This window comes from Labeo rohita, chromosome 13 (assembly GCF_022985175.1).
Source record: "Labeo rohita strain BAU-BD-2019 chromosome 13, IGBB_LRoh.1.0, whole genome shotgun sequence".
In the NCBI taxonomy this organism is placed as follows: domain Eukaryota; kingdom Metazoa; phylum Chordata; class Actinopteri; order Cypriniformes; family Cyprinidae; genus Labeo; species Labeo rohita.
The window spans coordinates 32,409,986-32,424,499 of NC_066881.1; the positions used below are offsets into that span (position 1 = coordinate 32,409,986).

The 14,514-nt window shown below is 34.7% G+C and overlaps 1 protein-coding gene across 3 annotated transcripts in view; it reads right to left on the bottom strand.

Annotated features, from left to right (window-relative positions):
• Positions 1–14,514, bottom strand: part of slc29a1a (solute carrier family 29 member 1a) — a 32,842-nt gene that overhangs the window by 12,971 nt on the left and 5,357 nt on the right. For 2 of the 3 annotated variants that reach the window (XM_051126517.1, XM_051126518.1), the window contains exons 2-4: positions 2,937–3,015; positions 2,777–2,858; positions 1,466–1,650 (exon numbers count right to left, since the gene is read on the bottom strand). In XM_051126517.1, coding sequence (XP_050982474.1) covers positions 1,466–1,650; positions 2,777–2,858; positions 2,937–2,965 — 296 coding nt within the window. In that variant the 5' untranslated portion in view covers positions 2,966–3,015. Of the gene's footprint in view, positions 1–1,465; positions 1,651–2,776; positions 2,859–2,936; positions 3,016–10,744; positions 10,882–14,514 lie in introns of those variants that run through there. The other variant, XM_051126516.1, reaches the window with a different exon arrangement.

Here is a 14,514-nt window from a genome sequence, read left to right on the forward strand (position 1 = left end):
TATTGTCTATCCCCTAACCCAACCCTAACCCTGAACCTAGCCCTCACAGAAAACATGTTTGCATCGTTACATTTTCAGATAAACACCATTTACTATTTTTAATAGTAGGCCGGTCCCCACAATGTCAAAAATTTCAGGTTTTACTATCCTTGTTAGCAAAAACAAGTACACGCACACACGCACACACCGTGAACACATTTGCTCAACCTCAGTCGTGGTATTGAGGGTGGAGAGAGCGCTGGTTATTCACTCCCTCCACCTTCAATCCCTGCCGGACCTGGGACTCGAACCCGCAACCTTTCAGTTACAAGCCCGACTCCCTAACCGTTGGTTGCACACACATAAAATTGCAATGAATTGCAAGTCTATTTGCTCTAATCACAACATTGAATTTGCTGTCATATAAATTATTTTAAAGTAATTATATATTTAATTTAATATCTATATTGGATTGAATTTATACATTTTTAATATGCAAGATATCTTTTTAGAGTAAGAGTTGTAATGCTTTCTTTTTTTAAGAAGTCTCTTCCACTCATCAAGATTGCATTTATTTGATCAAACATATAGTAAACAGTAATATTAACAGTAATAAACGGTAATATTAGTTAAAAAAAACAAAAACAATTTAAAATAACTGTTCTTTATTTGAAAATTGCAAAATGTAATTTATTCCTGTGATCAAACTGAATTTTCAGCATCATTACTCCAGTCCTCAGTGTCACATGATCGTTCAGAAACCATTCTAATATGCTGATTTATTATCAATGTTTTGATAATATCATTATCAATTTAAATTTAAATGAACATTTTCATTTACAGATTTTCAAGTTTGTTTTCTTACCTTACATTAATATCTTTTGAATCTGTTTGGTGTTAAATATTATTGTCTAGTGTTAAATATTTATATTCTATTATAACATTTACTAATTTTTTTTTTTTTTGTCTATAATATTGTGTATTCGTCATTTTTATTATTTCTAGCTTTTTAATACTCCCATTTAGCTTTATTTTATTTTCTAATTTTCATTTACATTTTTTAAATTTACGTTTTTGATTTGATATTTTTATTTGATTTGATATTTTTATTTGATGTCAGTTTTTGTTTTTTTTTAAAACACACTTATACTTGACAGCTGATTTAAAAATAATTTTAAAAGAATTATGTAACAATGGATTGTTTTAAATACATGTATAATTTAAGTTATATGATTATCATTTTTATTTTAAAAATTATTTAAAAAAAAAATCATTGACTGATAACTGACTAAGATTTAGCTTTAGTTTTATTTTAGCCATAACATTTCCAAACAGTTTTTTTAATATCAAACTGAACAGAATTTTAATTAGCTGAATTTTAGGAGTGTGTTAAAGAAAGATAACATTACATGTTATCTTTGATGTCAGCTCTACTCTGTGTGTGTTTTTGAAATCCCTCTCACATGATATACAGTATTTGTCTCACCTCTGGTGGATGAAGGAGTTGAGGCAGGTGAAAATCAGCAGCGGTACCATGGCACACAGCGTCATCACATTGTTGAACTTTGACTCTAGGATGTTACGACTGTCGCCCTCTGTCGTCTTCGTCATATTGGCTGTCTGATTGTGCTCTCCGTTAGTCTGTGGGTCCTTCAGACGGTTGGTGAAGTACTACAGAACAACGAGAGGGCAGATGTAGAGCCATACACTTTGAGTAACTTAAGTTACATTAAACATCATAGAGTCATAATCAATCTCTATTTATAAAACTAAAATGTTACAGGTGCATTTTTATGTTTTTGGCCAATATGAAACATAGTCTGAACCAAACAGTCATTGTTGCAAAGCACACTCAATTCACAGGTTAATGCACTTACAAAATATATAAACCCTTTGGGGACAATAGGTACTCCAAATCCAAGAGTTCACAAAATTACGGATTTATTTAATAATGTGTGATTAAAGTCCCCCTGTAGTGATGTTGTTTATTTGTCTATGTGGTGTTTTTAATAGGCTTTTAGACAAACTACATGTCAGTCCATTAATCAACACCATTGCTGAGTATTTTCTCCTTAAAACTGTAGTTTCCCAAAGGCAGCCCTTTTTTTGCTACGTCACAAACTTCAGTAATCAATCACGTCTAAGGATAGATTCCTATCATTAGCATGCAAAATATACCAATAGGATTATCAGCACAAAACCAAATATTAAATAGAGCATTTAATAGAGCATATAGAGCATTAAATAGAGCACAACCTCTGGGCACTAACCGCTAACTTGAAAAATAACCCGCGACAACAGTGGAAAAGTAGCCCGGAGTCAGACGCACCTCTCCCGCATTGCCGTCTGCAATTCACTCGCGGACACAAACTGGAATCACAAACTAGGTTGCATTCAAGCCTTTAAGGCATTTTGAGGGCACAACATCGTCAAGTAAGTAACTTTAACAAATGTTACAGTATCCACTGTAGTTGTCCGCTAGTGAAAACATAGCTTTATCAGTCATTATCCGTGTTTCGCCAATATATCGCATTTACTACAGTTCATTTAGTGGATCAGAGGGCTCTGGCTAGTGTGACTGCGTGGGGGCGGGGCTAATTTGCATATTCATAGATCTGCGTATAGTAAATGAGGCAAAGGGGGTAGAGTTACATTCAAGCTGTTTTAAGGCATGAGAAAAAAAAAACATTTAAATGTCATTGATGGGAGTTTTAAGGGATTAAAATTTTGACTACAGGGGGTACAGGGGATTTTTAGAGTTTGTTATTAACAGTAGTTTTAACAAGACAATTGTTACCATGGTGGCAGTCATGAAGAAATTCCATGGTAGTAGAGTTCCCAGGCCCAGAATGAAGAATATGATCCATACAGCATTATACCTGGAAGACATGCCATGTTCAGTAATGAAACTGCATGTGAAAAACATTTGGCATAAAGTGAGAAAGTCACATATTTACCTGTCTCGCGGAGCGTTTGTGGCTGTCATTGTGTCTGACGGGATTTGTCACTGATTCGTTTCAGAATCTGGCATCAAATCTGAAATCACAATCACATGGAAAAAAACATTCATTCAGTGATTCACAGCGCCACAGAAGATCTATGTTTTGTCATTTCAAACTCAAACTTATGACTGTACGTCTCAGGGCACTATAGTGCAACCGAAAACTACTGCATGCAACTATGAAAAAATATTAAGGAGCACCAGTGCGGCTGACCTGATCAGAATATCTGTGTTTGCGCTAAGGGGAGCTTCAAAGGTTTCTACGTGTTTTTGCAACGTTGAGTAATGTATTACAGACATATCTGACGAGTCCATTCATAAAGTGTAGAGAGAGTGATCAGACCGAACATGCTTTTTAGGTCTGAAAACGTGAGGCGAGCACAAAAGCTTGCGTAGCACAGGCTCTGGGATGCATGTTCATGACGCTACGTACTATTGAATCACGTTGAATGGACATGCGGAACCTAGGTGGAACTACAGACCCAGTGTTTACAAAGCGAATGCGCAAAGACTAAAAAAGTGCAAGTAAGTTTGTAATTGCTGTTTACCAACAAAAAGGTACAACGATGTCCTCCTCTTAAGTTGTAGGAGAAAATAAGATGGGGTTTTTCACCATACTCAGTACACAGACAATGAACTTACACGTGATTCGTAGTAGTGATGGGAAGCTCGGATCATTTTACCGACTCGGACCTTTGAGTCTCGTTCAGCAAAATGAACGAATCTTTTTGAGTCATTTCGTTCATTTTAGCAAAATGTAATTAAAATGTTACATGTTACTTCCCTAACACATCTACTGCTTACACAAACGTTGATCACACTACAAACAAGACAAAACTATAATGCTATAAGAAAAAAACAGAAAAGATTAATTCATTGTTTATATGGGTCTTTAGTCTATGATTAGCTCACCTCACCTATTATCTGACAAGTTTTTGGGTTTGAGTCGTTCGTTCATCACGTGACAGCCCCATAAGATGAACGAACGACTCGAAAAACCCGAAGACTTGAAACAGGTGAACCAATTCCAGTACAGAACCTAATAGGATGTTGCGAATGCGCGAGTGAACGAATCACTCGTTCTTCCCGAGTCACACTAAAGATTTGTTAAAAATGTAAGAATCGTTCAAGAACGACCCATTACTAATTCGTGGACACGCATCCCAGAGCCTGTGCTACACGAGCTTTTGTGCTTAAAAAGTATACTTTTTTTATTTTTGTTAAAAAAAAATGACAGATCGTTTCGCTAGATAAGACCCTTCTTCCTCGGCTGGGATCGTTTAGAACCCTTTGAAGATGCATTTAAACTACATTTTGGAAGTTCAAAATCAGGGCACCAAAATCCATTATATGGAAAAAAAAAATCCTGAAATGCTTTTTTCAAAAACCATAATTTCTTTACAGCTGAAGACAGAAAGACATGAACATCTTGGATGACAAGGGGGTGAGTGCATTATTTGTAAACTGTTGTTCTGGAAGTGGACTTCTCCTTTATGGAGTCAAATATCACCTTGTAATGGGAAGGCTCATTTTTGATCAGGTATTTTGATTATTGCTTAAAAGGTGCTCCTAAAAGTTTGACTGTGCTTAAGCGTTCCTAAAAAGAAAAGTGAGCGTAGAGCCCGGTGTCCGAATACTTTGAGGTCATTGCAGATCTCAACAGGTCTGCAGGCCTCAGTATTTACTGTGTAAACATCCATTATTATTGCATTCTGTTCAAAAGTATGATTCTGTTAACGAATATGCTGGCTGCACCAACACAAACACAGTGTAATATCTAAACGAATGTTTATTTTCACTTCATGGTCATTTTCACACATGCTTGCAATTAGCCTAGATCTCTAAAACAATATTTTGAATACATCACAAATTCTGCTTTATTAAGACTTGGGCATAGAGTTCTTAAAACAACAAAAAATTAATTTCCTGAGCTCAAGCGATAGCTTGACTGGATTTCAGAAAAATCTCCAGCCCTTAAGGAACGAATCACAAAATCCTCCGCACACAAGAAAGGGCGAAGTATTGATTAATCCCGCAATTCTTTGGGAATATAAATCAACAGAAGGAGAGTAGCTGGATTTTCCATTAATACGATACCTGTGTGAATTTAATTTTTCAAAGTATTTGTATGCTGCTCTTCACAATTTAAGTCTTGGAAATGGATTCGGTTTCTTTAAACTGTTTGCAAACTAAGATGGTAATGAGAGACTGATGTTGGTTTCAACCATCACCACGGACCATAATAAAGCTTTCTGCATGTACTAATCTGCTAAAATGATGCTATTTACGGTGCATAAACAAATATGGATGCCTTATTGACATCAGTGAGTTTGAGGCATGCTTTAAACGGATCCATTATCCTGCTCCAAAAGCAAACTTTCATCAATCCCATAAACATTTTATGAACTTTCTGTACACACAGAGCGCACTGAAATACTCTTCATTTACACAGCTGACACGATATACAAAACAGACCTCTTAGTGAAGAGATTTATTGGCTGACAGGAAGTCAAAACATGGGATGCCATATTACCAGTCATTTTTTTATGCTGCTGTATTGTATGTTAAAACATTCTTCATTGAGGGAAGATTAATTTGAAAGATGCATTTCATACTGCGTTGTAACATTTCTTAAAAGCAATGACGAATTATGAAAAATAGCTTTTCTTCACAGCTACTGGAAAACTTGTATACAAAAATAGTTTTTTCTGGTTTTATTCTTGCTGCAATAGAAAATCTGCACAGTAATATTAATAATCAGGTTGAAATGCTACAATAAGGTAACATGAGTTTTACTTTTCCTCCTATTCTCTCCTGGAAATGCACAGAATAACTTCACTAGATTTTAGAAATTCCACATAGTGCTTTAAATAATCAGGTTAAATGCATGGATAAAAACTCATATACGAACATTTAGAACATATTAATGAGATAAGATCAATATCAAGCTTTGAATATTTTTTTAATACAATGGTCATTAAATCAACCATGCTGATTTCTCTATAAAAAAAATTTTTAAGTCTGTTTCAAATAGTATTACAGACCCACCTTTCTATGTTCATTTCCAATGCATCATCAAGACTGAACCAGTCTGAACTTCAAATTAACCTCTTGACACAAGTGATTTCATTTAAGCAAATTGTGTTACAACCAGTCACGTTGAGAAAATCTGACTGGAGTCTGCCTGACCTTACTCTTGTCATCACATGCTCAAACTATTACCTAAACACAGAACATGACTGTCCCTCACAAATACAGGCACTTTATGCTTTCATAAGACAACAATATTAATCATAGCACTACTTAAACAAGGTCAAGATACCCTCTGTAAAGCAACATGCACTCAGCTGCAGAAACTCAAAGTTCTACTTCAAAGTTAAACGGGAGATCATTCATTTAGTGGAAGCAGTACTTGCTGTGCTTAGCTGATAAAGACTGAAAGCTAATGAAGCATTTCCACCTTGACCAGACATCTCTGTCCTAGGGTTGGCAGGCATGAGTGATTCTGTGGAACTCCAGAAATAGATGGATGTGTCAACAAAACCTAATGCCGTATCACTAGTCTCCGAACTACCTCCACATGGTTTACAGCAGCTTCTTTCATAAAGGCACAAGCAAATGTGTGCACAACATCTGATGAAGTGCAATACACACATATACAAAAATATTGCCATTAAATGCAATTTGCATATATTAATTTAAAATGATTGCATATAATATGAACATGCAAAAGCCTGTGTGTGTCTTTTCTACTCACCAACGCTGCATTTATTTACACAAAAATACAGTAAAAACAGCAATATTATGAATATTATTAAAATTTCAAATAACAGGTTTTTTTTCATTGTATTACATTTTAACATGTAATTTATTCCTCTTATGCAAAGCTGAATTTTCAGCATCATTACTCCAGTCTTCAATGTCACATGAACATTCAGAAATCATTCTAATATGCTGATTTGCTGCTCAGGAAACATTTTTATTATTATCAGTAATATTAATTATTATTAATAATAAGAGTAAACTCTTTTTTTTGACATATTAGAGTCAAATGTTTTTACAGACGGAATTTGGGGCATCTCATTTTGTCAGTCCATAATTCAGAAAACACTTAGAACAGAGAGAAAACAATATATTTTTCACAATTTTTGGGGGGATAAAATGTTATATATAATCAAGTAAATTATATATGAACAAATCTCTCTATAACAGCCTTCAGGATATAGACAGGAATAAAAATGTAAAGTTTAGTGTGCGTGTAAGTGGTACTGAATTGGAGATTTATTATCTATCAGTACAAGGAAAAGCTAATTTTGGAAAAGCGGCCTTTAAAAATATGTATTGTAATTGAAATCTATTGACACATAAACAAAGTGTTATAAAAGAAACAGTGTCTTTCAGTGTTTTCTTTCCACTAGTCTGAAAAAACACTTTGTGAAAAATTAAAAAGCCCAAAATCTTTTAACTGTATAATTATGTTCATTCTATTTATACTGTCAGTAATGTTTAAGAGACATCCGTCTTTATTTATTAAAAACTGATATGCTAGCGAACAACCAGTCCGATTACATTTTCCCAAACCCTTGCCAATAACATCTCTGACTTGCAGCATACAGTCACTCCCAAACCAGCTCATGCGCCAAATCTGAAAGAGGTCATCCAAACCTCCCATTTCTACGTGAGCCAATGCACACACTGTCAAAGCCCCACTCTAAAAATTAATCCCAGCAGCCTACAATCACTCAGTCACCGGGGTTGGTACGCCTCCCACGTCCTGAAAAACACCTCTGGCCAGTTTCTGGGACAGTCCTCTGACAATACTTCCTGGGACTGTGCCCCTAAAAGCTCCCTCAGGGGCTCAATATTTCACAACAAAGCTGCAGGATCCTAAAATAGTCTGTCTATTGGGGTGCTGAGCCTTAAGCGGACCTACAGAGAGAGCTTGTAACCTGAGAGCATCAGCAGTGTGTCCAAGATCAAGCTCAGAACAGATTTCAGTTCAAGAGGCCCTGCGAACTAATTCAAGCAGTCTATCTCCACAAAGTCTTTCTCTAGCTCACCCCTTGTCATCCAAGATGTACATGTCTTTTTTTTTCAGCCACAAAGAAATAATGTTTTTTTGAGTTAAACATTTCAGGATTTTTCTCCATATAATGGACTGATGTGGTGCCCCGATTTTGAACTTCCAAAATGAATTTTAAATGCGGCTTCAAACGATCCCAAATGTGGTTGTAAACGGTCCCAGGGGAGGAAGAAGGGTCTTATCTAGCGAAACGATCTGTTATTTTCATTAAAAAAAAATACATAAATTATAATTTAAACACGTTTTAATCTCAAAGCTCATCTTGTCTTGCTCTCCTATTTCTTACCCATTCTTTGAGTAGTTTTAGAGAAGCTATGAAAGGTTTGAGTGAATTTTTACTCTAATAGAACCACAAACATTCAAAAACTGTTGATGGAACCAAACATTATGAAATTGGTTTATCAAATTCCAGTATTCCTTTACTGTAATGGAATATTAGAATACTTAGAATAAAAATTCAAACTTAAAAAATAACGGTTCCAAAGGTGGGTTTTTGCAGCCAATATTGGCACCAACACACTAAAAAAATAAAAGATTCTTTATTGGCACTGAGGGTTCCATGAAGAACCTTTAATATCCTCGGAACCTTTCCATCTATTAAAAAGTTCTTTACACTAAGTACAATGGTTCTTTTAAGAACTGAAAGGTACTTTGGACAACCTAAAATGGTTCTTCTATGGAATAACTTCCCCTTCTCTCTCCTTTATTTTTAAAAGTGTAGGCAATTTCACTCCTCCATCAAACTAGCCAAGTTGTTGTTCAGCAACTAGCTCCCCAACTGAGTTTTTATTTACAGCAGGAACATATGGTCACAGAGCAACCCTTAAACTAGAAAACACTGATAGAATTATGTTCTCAGATAATATGTCACACTTGCACAATTTCCCCCAGCTGCACAGTGGAAAATGTGTTGTGAATCACACTGATCTAAAAAAGCTGTCAGAATGCAGAAATGCAAATGGTTCGATACTATCATTTTGATCAGTTCGGTATTTTATACGCTGCTGTTCCAAAGTTCACCTGTAGGTGACCTCTCCAAATTGCTGCAAAGCGGGTAAACGTGACAACACGATGGATCATCAAGTAAACATTTTTGAAAGCAGAAACAGCAAGAGATTTTGACTCTCTGCCATGTTACCAAAGGCAAAAACTGGATTGAAAAACACTGCAATATATCAGTTTATTTGCACCACGTTTCCTGCAAACTCTATTACACCACTCCAACCTCTTTAAATCCAACCACAGTTGCTTTAAACTACTTTAAATAACATTTACTTTTAATGCCTTAACGTGACATCACATTTGAGTTCAGCTTGAAAAAATGAGGATAGGGTTTTGGATTGTGAAAACTAGGTGCCAAGATACCAGAATGGAGCCAGTTGGTTGGAGGCTAAGGGTTGGAAGTTACCTTTGTGTATGCTGGAATAAAAGAAAAGTTGTTTTTGGGTTATTGCATTCTGATAAAAGATTATTAAACACACACAGAGACAAACTTCGTCATTTGGAATAACCAGGACTGTGCATTAAGAAAGTAAACTGTCAATTTTGACTTTGCTGATTTCTTTGCTGATATAGCTCTGCATACTATATCGACACCACTCGCAACCCCACCTAGGTTTTGGCACTTTTGTGCATGACACCAGAATGCAGCCAGACATGCATGCACACATGCCACATGAGTTACATTAGGGACATTTGCCTGCTTTGGAACTGACTCACTGTTTCGGTCCAGATACAGCTCACACAAATCTCATCTAAGGTACATGACAAGTGCACATACATCTACTTTCCAAGCCACAAATATATTCATAAGCATCATGACTTGAGCATTTATGTAAATCAAACTTTTAATGACAATAAACAGACATTCCATCAGGTCATTGCAAAAACCTACATCCTTTGTTAGCAAATCCCATCTCCTTGAACTCTGAAAGTTTAAGATGCAGTTCAAATACACTGAATGGAGAATGTGATTGTAATGCAGCACATAAGCTCAGCTGTTCTTCACTCATAAATTATTAGGCTGTTGTTAAAATCGAAACGCCGCTATAAAAAAAAAGGGGGCACATGGCATGGTAAACCACGCCATGCTTTTTTTTTCTTTTTTTTTTTTAAGCATGCCAACGTCATGGCGTACTACATTTACGTATCTACCGCCAAAATAAGCTGGTTTGATAACATGCATAAACAGTAAACATTATAACATCATCTCATCTGTGTACATTTTAAGTCACCAGCCAATTACAATTTCACTGTACACAATCATATCACACATCCCAAAGTTATTAAAACAAAAGCATACAACGTGTTTAGCTGTAAATGACCCACGCCGCACTCCCAATTCACACGTGGTGATCAACAAACAAGAAAATAATGCTGTGTTTGACATTCACACACTTAATCAACACACATTTCCGAATACTAAAGATACTTTGTTATAAGAACTATCGCCGAATGTTTCGCTAAGAAAAGTTCTAAAAAGTCACGCCGCGCATATTTGGCGCTAAATTTAACCTGCTCTCACACGCTACATTTAAAATTCAACGCGGTACTTAAATCCACGTGTTCGAATGACTGGACGCATTGTTACTACAAAAACACCGTACAACACTATTTGTAAAAGTGAACGTCAAACATGTGTATAAGAAGTGAGGAAAAGAACTAGTAAAAGCAAGCCCTACCTTCACGTGTGGAGAGTAGAAGAGACTGCGAAGTCTGAGAGAGAAAGAGAGCTTAATACAATGACACAAACTGTGAGGAGGGACTCTCCCATCCACACACTGGTGATGATGATGATGATGGTGATGATAACTAAACCGCGAATAAAGTGGGCTGGCACACAGTTTAATACTAGATCTTTTTCTTTTCAGCAATAACAACAACAGATACTGCTGCCCCACATGTTTAGGTCGAGCTAAAACGTTTCCGTTTCATATACAAATTAAAGTTTTGGACACACTTGACAAAGTGCTTAAAATTAGTTTTCTTGAGAAACAACTTCTGAATTTCTTCCGAGACATTTTCTGTTGGCTTCGCATATATTAATTCATTCATTCATGGTAGTGGATGAAATAGTGAAGAAAGGAACTGAAAAGCGGCACTGTTGCATAATAGATAGGAATTCTCAAGATGGAAAAGGCATGCCATGGAGTAGGCTGAGAGAAATGTCATAACATCTACACAAAAAGAAGCTGATGTGTATTTGCATTTATGTTATTTCAAACTTTATTTCTTCTACAAAATGTAAAATAGCCATAATAAATAAACTTTTGTCCAAACTTTGTTCTTCCACAGAATGCACTGCATTGAAAAAATGAACTTTTTAATACAAAAGACCAAAAAGTTACAGGGCAAAAATACATTTTGCATTATATCTAATATTCAAATGTATCATTCAAAAGGTTTTGAACTGTAAGATTTGGAATGTTTTCTTATTTCATCCCAAGTACAGCAAAAACAGTAACATTTTGAAATATTTTTACTATTTAAAATAACTGTTTTCTAATTGGATATATTTTAAAACGTAATTCATTTCTGTGATAAAAGCTGAATTTTAAGCATCATTACTTCAGTCTTCAGTGTCACATGATCCTCAGAAATCATTCTAATATGCTGATTTGCTGTTCAAGAAACATTTTTATTATTATTATCAATATTTAAAACAGCTGAGTACGTTTATTATTTGATGAATGGATCTTTTAAGATCTTTTATTTAAATTTATCTGAGCATTTATCTGAAATAAAAAGCTTTTGTAGCATTCATTTTTGAATTAATTTTAGAAATTAATACTTTTATTTAGCAAGGATGCTTTAAGCTGATCAAAAGATGATAACGACATTTCTAATGTTACAAAAGATTTCTATTTATGATAAATGCTGTTCTTCTGAACTTTCTATTAATCAAAGAAACTTATAAAAATTCTGGTCAGCTGTTTTCAACATAATGATAATAATAAAAGTTTTTTGAGCAGCAAATCAGAATATTAGAATGATTTCTGAAGGATCATGTGACACTGAAAAATATTTCTAAATGTTACTGTTTTTGCTGTACTTTGGATCAAATAAATGCATGCTTGGTAAGCAGAAAAACTTTTGACTGGTAGTGTATTAAAATTTTTTTTTTTACATTTTTTTTCAAACTCCCTTATATTGTTTTTACATTTTAAGGCAGAAATAGAACAAAAATGGCTTTAATGGCCTTTTTTAATTTCTTTTTCTACCCTCCTCTTGTTATACGACATGGCGGGCCAAATCAAAAGCCATCATGACCCAGCTTTGGCCCTGGTTTGTGCATATCTGTAGACATACTCTCTCGGTCATGAATGAGGTGCTACAATCCGTCATGGCCAAATATAACATCTCCTAAAGCATGTGACAGCAAACTTTGCACTTTGCTTTGCCTGTTGACAATGGCAGACATCCGTTGTTCTGTTTGTAGTGAGGAGATGCACACCTTCTATGTGACATTTCACACGCAGAGGAATGAGGGCCTGCTGAAAAAAACTCACATGAGGTGAAAAATCCCATCAGAACACGGCTGCACTTTCTACGATTCCTGAAGAGTTCACAATAACAACTATACGTCTTTATCGGATTTTCAAGGACATGTGATGTCTTCAGTTTTTTACAGTTTTTGTTGAAAGCTGAAGTGAAATTGCAGTACATAGTAGTGTCACTATCATGTGCTGAACATATCTGAGGTCTAGTAAATTTAGAAAATGTATAAGTTTAATTATTCCTGTTGTTTTATCTTTCCAGCCTGCACTACATATATGGCAAGAACTTTTACAAATATTCAGGTTTTCAATGCATGATCATGTATTCTTTTGTAAATGTTCCTAAAAGTGAATGAATAAAGCTAAATATATAATAATAACTGACATCATATTTCTGAAAGTATTTCATTAAGCATTAATTACCAATTAGCATGGAAGCCCATTTCTGCCACCAATTCACATGAGAAGAAAGTTGGAATTCTGAATGTATATCTCACAATTCATTTTTTTTTTTTTTTAAATTATGAGATATAAGCTCAGAATTCTGTCTTTCTTTCTCTGAATTCCGCAATTGTGAGTTTTTTTCTCTGAATTCTGAGTTTACATCTCACAATTCTGTTTATTATTGGAAGGCTATGGAAGCTTGGGATAAAATTGAATAAAAGATTGTGACTTTCTCTCTTACAATTCAGACATTTTTCTCACACTTCTGAATTTATGTTTTACAATTCTGGCTTTTTTTCTCAGAATTGTGAGACGTAAACTCAGAATTGGGAGGAAAAAGTCATAATTCCGAGTTTCTATCTCATTTCTGGGTTTCTCTCACAATTCTAAAGTTACATCTCAAAATTCTGAATTTTCTTCTCAGAATTCTAAGTTTACATTTTGAATTGCAGGAAAATGTCTGAACTGGGAGATAAATAGTCACAATTATTTTCCATGGTAAAAAATTTCCCATTAAATTTAAACTCAGAATTCACAAAATAAAAATGTAAAATGATATCAGACTTGACCCTTTTAGTCTCATTGTACATGATGTTGAACAAATGGCAATTTAGACTTTACATTGTTGTAAATTACTCTACAAACATACACCTTTGTTTACTTTTGCAACCACAACTGTTTCTGAGGAACTACATTGTTTGGTGGAAGAATACCGTTTTTATTAATATCATTACACTTTATTTGCTCTGTTTTATATTGTGAAACCTTACTACCTATATGGAAAAACCTTTTTATAAAAGCAACAAGTCCTGTGAAGCTGTGGATTTTACACTGAATTTATAACAGCTAAGGGGATTTTAGGCAATCCATTTCACATCGTGCCTAACAATGCCCTTTAGCTGTTTTAAATTCACTGTAAACCACGGCTTCTTGGGGTTTATTGCTTTATTATAAAACGGATAGTTCCAGTCCTTGATTCTGATAGGTTGAGCCATTTTCGAAGCTGTTGTAAATTACACTACAAACATACACCTTGTTTACATCTGTGTTGCTTGACAACCACTTTGTTGCAAACTGTTTTTGAGGTACTACATTGTTTTTAATAATTTGTAATAATATTATTACAATTTATTTGCTCTGTTTTATTTTGTGAAACCTTACTATGTATATGGAATAACTGTTTTATAAAAGCAACAAGTCCCGTTAAGCCATGGTTTACAGTGAATTTATAACAGCTAAGTGGGTTTTAACACCCCTTAGCAGTTATAAATTTACTGCAAACCATGGCTTGTTGGGGTTTTTTGCTTTATTAAAATACTTTTATTTCATGCTAAGTATACTTAGCACATATTAAATACATATTATGTACTTAATAAACATATCCTGCAATTGTACTTTTAGTATACTAAACTGGCATATTTAACTAATTTTGCACTTAATGCACTTCAGTTGTGCGGGAGTAGTGCTAAAGTCCAACTAAAGATATGCTTAAATTGTGCTAAAGCTTTATT